This window comes from Salvelinus namaycush, chromosome 5 (genome assembly GCF_016432855.1).
Source record: "Salvelinus namaycush isolate Seneca chromosome 5, SaNama_1.0, whole genome shotgun sequence".
NCBI lineage: Eukaryota > Metazoa > Chordata > Actinopteri > Salmoniformes > Salmonidae > Salvelinus > Salvelinus namaycush.
The window spans coordinates 65,925,716-65,938,511 of record NC_052311.1 but is presented as its reverse complement, the minus strand read 5'-3'; the positions used below and the strand labels follow the sequence as shown (position 1 = coordinate 65,938,511).

The 12,796-nt window shown below is 42.4% G+C and overlaps 1 protein-coding gene across 1 annotated transcript in view; it reads right to left on the bottom strand.

The window, feature by feature from the left end:
* Positions 1–3,615, bottom strand: part of LOC120047282 (basal cell adhesion molecule-like) — a 39,229-nt gene extending 35,614 nt beyond the window's left edge. The window contains exons 1-3 of the mRNA XM_038992808.1: positions 3,605–3,615; positions 2,597–3,291; positions 1,187–1,311 (exon numbers count right to left, since the gene is read on the bottom strand). Coding sequence (XP_038848736.1) covers positions 1,187–1,311; positions 2,597–3,291; positions 3,605–3,615 — 831 coding nt within the window. The remainder of the gene's footprint in view (positions 1–1,186; positions 1,312–2,596; positions 3,292–3,604) is intronic.
* Positions 3,616–12,796: the final 9,181 nt, after the last annotated feature.

Below are 12,796 nucleotides of genomic sequence, written 5' to 3'. Positions count from 1 at the left end.
TGGCCCATAATGACCATCGTTATGTTTGGAGGAAAAAGGGGGAGGCTTGCAAGTCGAAGAACACCATCCCAACCGTGAAGCATGGGGGTGGCAGCATCATGTTGTGGGGGTTCTTTGCTGCAGGATGGACTGGTGCACTTCACAAAATAGTTGGTATCATGATGAAGGAATATTATGTGGATATATTGAAGCAACATCTCAAGACATCAGTCAGGAAGTTAAAGCTTGGTCGCAAATGGGTCTTCCAAATGGACAATGACCCCAAGCATGCTTCCAAAGTTGTGGCAAAATGGCTTAAGAACAACAAAGTCAAGGTATTGGAGTGGTCATCACAGACAACCTACTCCTTCCTCCCCAATGGGGATTTGAACCCCGGTCTCCCGCATGCTGTAGTACAGACATGGCCTGCTCTCCCTTATGTAAGGAATTAGGCACTTTCCATGTTAACTACAGTATGTATTGTAGACTGCACAGTAGCCTAATAAACAGTTCATAAAATAATGATAAAAAATAAAGTGCCTAATTCCTTACATAAGGGAGAGCAGGCGATGTCTGTACTACAGAATGCGAAGCATGCGGGAGACCGGGGTTCAAATCCCCATTGGGGAGGAAGGAGTAGGCTGTCTTTGTAAATAGGAATTTGTTCTAAACTGATTCCATATGTGTTATTTCATAGTTGTGATGTCTTCACTATTATTCTACAATGTAGAAAATAGTAAAAATATAGAAAAATCCTGGAATGAGTAGGTGTGTTCAAACTTTTGCTTAATTAATTTGCTTAATATTATGGTGTTTTTATTCCATGAAAAACGAAACCCTCAGGGTTTCAGTTAGGATGGAAAATATGGCGCTGTACAACATGATGGTCGGGAGTAGGCTACAGGTTTGGAGGATTCTAAATGGTTTGCCTTCATTAGACAACTTTGTTCCAATATTTCTGTAAATCAGTGATATTTATTCCCATAGTAATTAGTTATGGATCCATAACTAAAACAACTGTTGTATTCGGCGCATGTGACAAATAAAATGTGATTTGATTTGTGTAGTTAGTATTCTACAGTATACTACAGTTTACTACTCAATTCTATAGTAAGCACTGTAGTATTATATAGTAAACTGTAGTATTTTTAAAACTGTAGTGTTTTTTTAATGTGGGAAGCCAGGAGTAAAGTAGTAGGAGACTTACAATGAACCACTCTACAATGTTGTTCGGGGAGGGAGGGATTTTGAAGGTGCAGGGCAGACTGGCTGACTCTCCCTTGATCACCTCCACCTTGGGAGTCACTGTCACTGTCACGACGGCCCAGCACACTGCAGAGAGAGAGAGAGGCAGAGAGAGGGAGAGGGAGAGGGAGAAGGAGAGAGAGGGAGAGGGAGGGAGGGAGGGAGAGAGAGAGAGGGAGGGAGATAGAGAGAGAGAGAGGTGATGATTAGTTAATTGAGGGACTTTCACATTATTATGTTGAGTTTAAATACACACGTTTTTATGTCAAATACCTATTATTCTATAAAAATGAGTCTAAAACAAAAAAGTAAAGCTCAAAGAACAGCATAAGATGAGAGAATGTTTGCTGATGGGAAAGGCAAGGGGGCCACCAAAGGGTGTAACGTTACATACACATGCCACACACTGTTCAACGCTCCATACCAAAGATGTGTGTATGGCATGTTACGTAATAAACACACACACACACGGAGAGATCCAGGACCAGTCAGGGCAAGGGGAAGAAGAAGGGAGCGATTGATGAGATGGAGGAAAAGGATTCAGGGAGGTAAATAGATGGGTGTGGATTCCAGCTGTGGAGTTGAGTCCAGATTGTCCATCCTTTAACTGAACCTACCAGCTCCTGTAATTAAATGAAGCCTACAGATGTGCGTGTGCGTGTGCATGTGCGTGTGTGTGTGCATGTGTCTGTGTTTGCATAAAGCCATCAGAGCTTCTGATTGTTTCAAAAGAAAGGTAAAAAGCTAAGTGGCATCTAGGCAGGTCTTTATCAGTGCTGGAGCACACCTTTTCCTGTGATGCCCCAGACAGATAACACACGCGGATAAACAAACAGACAGACAACAGCAAGATGCAGCAGTCTGTAACTAACCCCAAACACACTTTATACTCACTGAGAGACACAAAATCACACACTGAGAGAAAAACACTGTCTTTCTAAACATGGTACAGGGACAACACGTCATGCTGGGATTGTGCCATTCCCAGAGGTACATCTTCAAGGACCACACAAGGCCTTGTCGGGTGAAAATCTCCATGTATGAAAACGACTACAGTCGCGTATGAAATGAAGATTGGCCATTTTCATAGTAATGAACAAACAGCCTGACAGATAGTTTATTGAGGACTTCAGAGTAGAACACAATGGGTAGAATATAGAAGGACACTCAGTCAGAAAGAACAGAGTGGCCTTTCTGGCAGGCAGCTCAGTGGAGTCTACATTCAACTGGAACATTAGGATGCACACAGTGTCTTAGATATCAATGAGAGGAGGGGAGAGAGAGAGAGAGAGAGAGAGAGAGAGAGAGGTAGATGGACAGAGACTGGTTCCTGGGGGGATAGTGAACAGTGACAGTGAGAACACCCTGCTACCATTCTCCACTCTGTTCCCCAGCAGGCAGTAACAGTGGGGAGGTCTCTCCCTGCTACCATTCTCCACTCTGCTCCCCAGCAGGCAGTAACAGTGGGGAGGTCTCTCACTGCTACCATTCTCCACTCTGCTCCCCAGCAGGCAGTAACAGTGGGGAGGTCTCTCCCTGCTACAATTCTCCACTCTGTTCCCCAGCAGGTAGTAACAGTGGGGAAGTCTCTCACTGCTACCATTCTCCACTCTGCTCCACAGCAGGCAGTAACAGTGGGGAGGTCTCTCCCTGCTACCATTCTCCACTCTGTTCCCCAGCAGGCAGTAACAGTGCGGAGGTCTCTCCCTGCTACCATTCTCCACTCTGCTCCCCAGCAGGTAGTAACAGTGGGGAGGTCTCTCACTGCTACCATTCTCCACTCTGCTTCCCAGCAGGCAGTTACAGTGGGGAGGTCTCTCCCTGCTACCATTCTCCACTCTGTTCCCCAGCAGGCAGTAACAGTGGGGAGGTCTCTCCCTGCTATCATTCTCCACTCTGCTCCCCAGCAGGCAGTAACAGTGGGGAGGTCTCTCCCTGCTACCATTCTCCACTCTGCTCCACAGCAGGCAGTAATAGTGGGGAGGTCTCTCACTGCTACCATTCTCCACTCTGCTCCCCAGCAGACAGTAACAGTGGGGAGGTCTCTCCCTGCTACCATTCTCCACTCTGCTCCACAGCAGGCAGTAACAGTGGGGAGGTCTCTCACTGCTACCATTCTCCACAGCAGGCAGTAACAGTGGGGAGGTCTCTCCCTGCTACCATTCTCCACTCTGCTCCCCAGCAGACAGTAACAGTGGGGAGGTCTCTCCCTGCTACCATTCTCCACTCTGCTCCCCAGCAGGCAGTAACAGTGGGGAGGTCTCTCCCTGCTACCATTCTCCACTCTGTTCCCCAGCAGGCAGTAACAGTGGGGAGGTCTCTCCCTGCTACCATTCTCCACTCTGCTCCCCAGCAGACAGTAACAGTGGGGAGGTCTCACCCTGCTACCATTCTCCACTCTGCTCCCCAGCAGACAGTAACAGTGGGGAGGTCTCTCACTGCTACCATTCTCCACTCTGCTCCCCAGCATGCAGTAACAGTAGTCTGGGAGATCAGACTACAATAGAAGAGGCTACATTCATTTCCATTTGGGATTCATTCAGTGCCGTCTATATCTAATAAAAACCTCCATATACTATTAGGCCTTGGCATTCATAGCTGTGTATGATGTTGTGGTCACTAGCTAAATGGCAAGTATCACTACAATGAATCTGCTACTAAATATGATGACATGTATAATGTAGACTGTGTGCTAACAGGATCAGGCCTGTTCAGTATGGTACAGTTGACCCTACGCTGTAGTATTCCATACTATGTAGAAGACATACACACACTGACAGCCTTACATAATAGGCCAGGGGAGATCTTTACTGGATACACTTACACACATGACTGCAAAATATCACGTCATCAAATCAAATGTTATTTATCACATACAACAGGTGTAGACCTTACAGTAAAATGCTTACTTACAAGCCCAACAATACAGTTTTAAGAAAAACAAGTGTTAAAGTATTTACTAAATAAACTGAAGTAAAAAAATTATAATTAAAAAGAAGAAAATAGAAAAATAACAAATAATTAAAGAGGAACAGTGGCGAGGCTATATACAGGGGGAACTGGTACAGAGTCAATGTGCGGGGGTACAGGTTAGTTGAGGTAATTGAGGTAATATGTACATGTAGGTAGAGGTAAAGTGACAATGCATAGACAATAAACAGAGAGTAGCAGCAGCGTAAAAGAGGGGGGGGGGTTAGTGCAAATAGTCCAGGTAGCCATCTGATTAGCTGTTCAGGAGTCTTATGGCTTGGAGGTAGAAGCTGTTAAGAAGCCTCTTGGACATAGACTTGGCGCACCGGTACAGCTTGCAGTGTGGTAGCAGAGAGAACAGTCTATGACTAGGGTGGCTGGAGTCTTTGACAATTTTTAGGGCCTACCTCTGACACCACCTGGTATAGAGGTCCTGGATAGCAGGAAGCTTGGCCCCAGTAATGTACTGGGCCTTACGCACTACCCTTTGTAGTGCCTTGCGGTCGGAGGCTGATCAGTTGCCATACCAGGTGGTGATGCAACCAGTCAGGATGCTCTGAGGATCTGAGAACCCATGCCAAATATTTTCAGTCTCCTGAGGGGGAATGAATGAATGAATTTTCCACAGAGAGTGGAGGAACGCGTGTTCACATACAGAGAGTGGATTTACAGTGTGTGTGTGTGTGTGTGTGTGTGTAAGGAGAGAATACACTAGAGAGATAAATACTGCAGGAACACTGCTGATGTAGTGTAGTGTGCAGTGAACTTGGACAGGACCAGATTTGGGCATACTATTTTCAATTCATATAAGAATTAGCCTGTGGGAAAAGCTAGTTTGGTGTGTGGGTGGAGTGTTGGGAATATGGCTCCTGTTTGGTAGTGGTAATAAGGAGAGATATGGGGATGAAAGGATGGTGTTGGTGTTTTAGAGAGACAGAGACAGGAGTTAAAATTAAAGGAAAAATCACCTACAACCTGAAATAACCCCTGGAATCGATAGAACATCGCTCAGAGATGCACAAATACAACATAAAGGAAAAAAAACATTTTGTGTGTGAGAGAGAGAGAGTTACGTTACAGTGTGTGTGTGAGAGATTCCTCCAGGGTCAGACACCAAGACCCAATGTGACCCACACACTGCAGATAGGGGTCAGTTCTCTCTCTCTCTCTCTCTCTCTCTCATCTCTTCTCTCTCTCTCTCTCTCTCTCTCTCTCTCTCTCTCTCTCTCTCTCTCTCTCTCTCTCTCTCTCTCTCTCTCTCTCTCTCTCTCTCTCTCTCTCTCTCTCTCTCTCTCTCTCTCTCTCTCTCTCTCTCTCTGGGGAGAAAGAAACAAGAGCCTAATGTACAGGGAGGGGGAGAAAGAAACAAGAGCCTAATGTACAGGGAGGTGAAGAGAGAAACAAGAGACTAATGTACAGGGAGGGGGAGAAAGAAACAAGAGCCTAATGTACAGGGAGGGGGAGAGAGAAACAAGAGCCTAATGTACAGGGAGGTGAAGAGAGAAACAAGAGACTAATGTACAGGGAGGGGGAGAAAGAAACAAGAGCCTAATGTACAGGGAGGGGGAGAAAGAAACAAGAGACTAATGTACAGGGAGGGGGAGAGAGAAACAAGAGACTAATGTACAGGGAGGGGGAGAGAAACAAGAGACTAATGTACAGGGAGGGGGAGAGAGAAACAAGAGACTAATGTACAGGGAGGGGGGAGAGAGAAACAAGAGACTAATGTACAGGGAGGGGGAGAGAGAAACAAGAGCCTAATGTACAGGGAGGGGGAGAGAGAAACAAGAGCCTAATGTACAGGGAGGGGGAGAGAGAAACAAGAGCCTAATGTACAGGGAGGGGGGAGAGAGAAACAAGAGACTAATGTACAGGGAGGGGGAGAGAGAAACAAGAGCCTAATGTACAGGGAGGTGAAGAGAGAAACAAGAGACTAATGTACAGGGAGGGGGAGAAAGAAACAAGAGCCTAATGTACAGGGAGGGGGAGAAAGAAACAAGAGCCTAATGTACAGGGAGGGGGAGAAAGAAACAAGAGCCTAATGTACAGGGAGGGGGAGAGAGAAACAATAGACTAATGTACAGGGAGGGGGAGAAAGAAACAAGAGACTAATGTACAGGGAGGGGGAGAGAGAAACAAGAGACTAATGTACAGGGAGGGGGGAGAGAGAAACAAGAGACTAATGTACAGGGAGGGGGGAGAGAGAAACAAGAGACTAATGTACAGGGAGGGGGAGAGAGAAACAAGAGACTAATGTACAGGGAGGTGAAGAGAGAAACAAGAGACTAATGTACAGGGAGGGGGAGAGAGAAACAAGAGACTAATGTACAGGGAGGGGGGAGAGAGAAACAAGAGACTAATGTACAGGGAGGGGGGAGAGAGAAACAAGAGACTAATGTACAGGGAGGGGGGAGAGAGAAACAAGAGACTAATGTACAGGGAGGGGGGAGAGAAACAAGAGACTAATGTACAGGGAGGGGGAGAGAGAAACAAGAGACTAATGTACAGGGAGGGGGAGAGAGAAACAAGAGACTAGTGTACAGGGAGGGGGGAGAGAGAAACAAGAGACTAATGTACAGGGAGGGGGAGAGAGAAACAAGAGACTAATGTACAGGGAGGGGGGAGAGAGAAACAAGAGACTAATGTACAGGGAGGGGGGAGAGAGAAACAAGAGACTAATGTACAGGGAGGGGGAGAGAGAAACAAGAGACTAATGTACAGGGAGGGGGGAGAGAGAAACAAGAGACTAATGTACAGGGAGGGGGAGAGAGAAACAAGAGACTAATGTACAGGGAGGGGGGAGAGAGAAACAAGAGACTAATGTACAGGGAGGGGGGAGAGAGAAACAATAGACTAATGTACAGGGAGGGGGGAGAGAGAAACAAGAGACTAATGTACAGGGAGGGGGGAGAGAGAAACAAGAGACTAATGTACAGGGAGGGGAGAGAGAAACAAGAGACTAATGTAAAGGGAGGGGGAGAGAAACAAGAGACTAATGTACAGGGAGGGGAGAGAGAAACAAGAGACTAATGTACAGGGAGGGGGGAGAGAGAAACAAGAGACTAATGTACAGGGAGGGGGAGAGAGAAACAAGAGACTAATGTACAGGGAGGGGGGAGAGAGAAACAAGAGACTAATGTACAGGGAGGGGGAGAGAGAAACAAGAGACTAATGTACAGGGAGGGGGGAGAGAGAAACAAGAGACTAATGTACAGGGAGGGGGGAGAGAGAAACAAGAGACTAATGTACAGGGAGGGGGGAGAGAGAAACAAGAGACTAATGTACAGGGAGGGGGGAGAGAAACAAGAGACTAATGTACAGGGAGGGGGAGAGAGAAACAAGAGACTAATGTACAGGGAGGGGGAGAGAGAAACAAGAGACTAGTGTACAGGGAGGGGGGAGAGAGAAACAAGAGACTAATGTACAGGGAGGGGGAGAGAGAAACAAGAGACTAATGTACAGGGAGGGGGGAGAGAGAAACAAGAGACTAATGTACAGGGAGGGGGGAGAGAGAAACAAGAGACTAATGTACAGGGAGGGGGAGAGAGAAACAAGAGACTAATGTACAGGGAGGGGGAGAGAGAAACAAGAGACTAATGTACAGGGAGGGGGAGAGAGAAACAAGAGACTAATGTACAGGGAGGGGGAGAAAGAAACAAGAGAAGGAGAGAAATGCCTGTGACTCAGCATCTTTGTGAAACGCTGCGGCTCCCTCCCTCCCTCCCTCCCTCACACACAGTTGTCATCGATCCCCATGGACCAAGTACAGCTAAGCACAGAAACAGCCCAACCCAGTCCTCTTGAGGAGTCAACTCTCACTGGATGACCGTTTACATTAGTGTATTGTATCCTCTGGCTGTAAGGCATCGCACACACACACACACACATACAAACACACGCAAGCATGCACACAGAGTCAATACTGGTCACCTTTACATTAGTACTAGTCCTTTGTGAGAGTTTGTAGGAACGTCATCATGAACTCTGTTCAGATGTGAACTGGATGGTAATGACATAATTATCTCCTCTCTGTAATGTATTGACATCATTAACTAATCTGTGTAATGTATTGACATCATTAACTCCTCTCTGTAATGTATTGAGTCTGGATGGTAGTTACATCATTAACTCCTCTCTGTAATGTATTGACATCATTAACTCCTCTCTGTAATGTATTGACATCATTAACTCCTCTCTGTAATGTATTGACATCATTAACTCCTCTCTGTAATGTATTGACATCATTATCTCCTCTCTTTAATGTATTGACATCATTATCTCCTCTCTGTAATGTATTGACATCATTATCTCCTCTCTGTAATGTATTGACATCATTAACTCCTCTCTCTAATGTATTGACATCATTAACTCCTCTCTCTAATGTATTAACTCCTCTCTGTAATGTATTGACATCATTAACTCCTCTCTCTAATGTATTGACATCATTAACTCCTCTCTGTAATGTATTGACATCATTAACTCCTCTCTGTAATGTATTGACATCATTAACTCCTCTCTGTAATGTATTGACATCATTAACTCCTCTCTGTAATGTATTGACATCATTAACTCCTCTCTGTAATGTATTGACATCATTAACTCCTCTCTGTAATGTATTGACATCATTAACTCCTCTCTGTAATGTATTGACATCATTATCTCCTCTCTGTAATGTATTGACATCATTAACTAATCTGTGTAATGTAGTTACATCATTAACTCCTCTCTGTAATGTATTGACATCATTAACTCCTCTCTGTAATGTATTGACATCATTAACTCCTCTCTGTAATGTATTGACATCATTAACTAATCTGTGTAATGTAGTTACATCATTAACTCCTCTCTGTAATGTATTGACATCATTAACTCCTCTCTGTAATGTATTGACATCATCAACTCCTCTCTGTAATGTATTGACATCATTAACTCCTCTCTGTAATGTATTGAGTCTGGATGGTAGTTACATCATTAACTCCTCTCTGTAATGTATTGACATCATTAACTCCTCTCTGTAATGTATTGACATCATTAACTCCTCTCTGTAATGTATTGACATCATTAACTCCTCTCTGTAATGTATTGACATCATTAACTAATCTGTGTAATGTATTGACATCATTAACTAATCTGTGTAATGTAGTTACATCATTAACTCCTCTCTGTAATGTATTGACATCATTAACTCCTCTCTGTAATGTATTGAGTCTGGATGGTAGTTACATCATTAACTCCTCTCTGTAATGTATTGACATCATTAACTCCTCTCTGTAATGTATTGACATCATTAACTCCTCTCTGTAATGTATTGACATCATTAACTCCTCTCTAATGTATTGAGTCTGAATGGTAGTTATATCATTAACTCCTCTCTGTAATGTATTGACATCATTAACTCCTCTCTGTAATGTATTGAGTCTGGATGGTAGTTACATCATTAACTCCTCTCTGTAATGTATTGACATCATTAACTCCTCTCTGTAATGTATTGACATCATTAACTCCTCTCTGTAATGTATTGACATCATCAACTCCTCTCTGTAATGTATTGACATCATTAACTCCTCTCTGTAATGTATTGACATCATTAACTCCTCTCTGTAATGTATTGACATCATCAACTCCTCTCTGTAATGTATTGACATCATTAACTCCTCTCTGTAATGTATTAACATCATTAACTCCTCTCTGTAATGTATTGACATCATTAACTCCTCTCTGTAATGTATTGAGTCTGGATGGTAGTTACATCATTAACTCCTCTCTGTAATGTATTGACATCATTAACTCCTCTCTGTAATGTATTGACATTTATAACTCCTCTCTGTAATGTAATGACATCATTATCTCCTCTCTGTAATGTATTGACATCATTAACTCCTCTCTGTAATGTATTGACATCATTAACTCCTCTCTGTAATGTATTGACATCATTAACTCCTCTCTGTAATGTATTGACATCATTAACTCCTCTCTGTAATGTATTGACATCATTAACTAATCTGTGTAATGTAATGACATCATTATCTCCTCTCTGTAATGTATTGACATCATCAACTCCTCTCTGTAATGTATTTACATCATTAACTCCTCTCTGTAATGTATTGACATCATTAACTCCTCTCTGTAATGTATTGACATCATTAACTCCTCTCTGTAATGTATTGACATCATTAACTCCTCTCTGTAATGTATTGACATTTATAACTCCTCTCTGTAATGTATTGACATCATTAACTCCTCTCTGTAATGTATTGACATCATTAACTCCTCTCTGTAATGTATTGACATCATTAACTCCTCTCTGTAATGTATTGACATCATTAACTCCTCTCTGTAATGTATTGACATCATTAACTCCTCTCTGTAATGTATTGACATCATTAACTCCTCTCTGTAATGTATTGACATCATTAACTCCTCTCTCTAATGTATTGACATCATTAACTCCTCTCTGTAATGTATTGACATCATTAACTCCTCTCTGTAATGTATTGACATCATTAACTCCTCTCTAATGTATTGACATCATTAACTAATCTGTGTAATGTATTGACATCATTAACTAATCTGTGTAATGTATTGACATCATTAACTAATCTCTGTAATGTAGTTACATCATTAACTCCTCTCTGTAATGTATTGACATCATTAACTCCTCTCTGTAATGTATTGACATCATTAACTCCTCTCTGTAATGTATTGAGTCTGAATGGTAGTTACATCATTAACTCCTCTCTGTAATGTATTGACATCATTAACTCCTCTCTGTAATGTATTGACATCATTAACTATCTCTGTAATGTTTGAACATCATTAACTCCTCTCTGTAATGTATTGACATCATTAAACTCCTCTCTCTAATGTATTGACATCATTAACTCCTCTCTGTAAGTATTGACATCATCATCATGCTCTTAATGTATTGACATCTAACTCCTCTCTGTAATGTATTGACATCATTAACTCCTCTCTGTAATGTATTGACATCATTAACTCCTCTTCTAATGTATTGCATCATTAACTCCTCTCTGTAATGTATTGACATCATTAACTCCTCTCTGTAATGTATTGAACATCATTAACTCCTCTCTGTAATGTATTGACATCATAACTCCTCTCTGTAATGTATTGAATCATTAACTCCTCTCTGTATGTATTGACATCATTAACTCCTCTCTGTAATGTATTGACATCATTAACTCCTCTCTGTAATGTTTGAGTCTGATGTTAGTTACATCATTAACTCCTCTCTGTAATGTATTGACATCATTAACTCCTCTCTGTAATGTATTGACATCATTAACTCCTCTCTGTAATGTTTGACATCATTACTCCCTCTCTTGTAATTTATGACATCATTAACTCCTCTCTGTAATGTATTGACATCATAACTCCTCTCTGTAATGTATTGACATCATTAACTCCTCTCTGATGTATTGACATCATTAACTCCTCTCTGTATGTTGACATCATTAACTCCTCTCTGTAAATGATAATTCATATCATTAACTCCTCTGTCTCATAATCGTATTGACATCATTAACTCCTCTCTGTAATTGTATTGACGTCTGGATGGTAGTTACATCATTAACTGCTCTCTGAATGTATTGACGATCATTAACTCCTCTCTGTAATGTATTGACATCATTAACTCCTCTCTAATGTATGAGTCTGAATGGTAGTTATATCATTAACTCCTCTCTATGTATTGACATATTAACTCCTCTCTGTAATGTATGAGTCTGGATGGTAGTTACTCATTAATCCTCTCTGTAATGTATTGACATTTATACTCCTCTCTGTAATGTATTGACATCATTAATTAACTCCTCTCTGTAATGTATTGACATCATTAACTCCTCTCTGTAATGTATTGACATCATTAACTCCTCTCTGTAATGTATTGACATCATTAACTCCTCTCTGTAATGTATTGACATCATTACCCTCTCTGTAATGTATTAACATCATTAACTCCTCTCTGTAATGTATTGACATCATTAACTCCTCTCTGTAATGTATTGAGTCTGGATGGTAGTTACATCATTAACTGCTCTCTGTAATGTATTGACATCATTAACTCCTCTCTGTAATGTATTGACATCATTAACTCCTCTCTAATGTATTGAGTCTGAATGGTAGTTATATCATTAACTCCTCGCTAATGTATTGACATTATTAACTCCTCTCTGTAATGTATTGAGTCTGGATGGTAGTTACATCATTAACTCCTCTCTGTAATGTATTGACATTTATAACTCCTCTCTGTAATGTATTGAACTTAATTCTCTCTTCGTAGGTTGACATAAGTTAACTCCTTCCTTATGACTCATTTGAGAGGGGGGGTTATTCTTTGCAGTGTTTTCTAGTGTGGGAGTTTATCTCTAGGGCTTACTGCTACGGAGTAAGGGATATGAGGAGAGAGGGGAGGGAAGGAGAGAGGAGGACAGGGAGGATAGGTAGGGGGGAGAGGAGAAGGGAGGGGGGGTGGGAGGAGGAGCGAGGGTGAGAGTGGGGAAGTAGGGAGGTGGAGGGAGGGAAGGGGGAGAGAGGGGGGGGAGGACGCGGGAGGAGGGGGAGAGGAGGAAGGGAGAAGAGG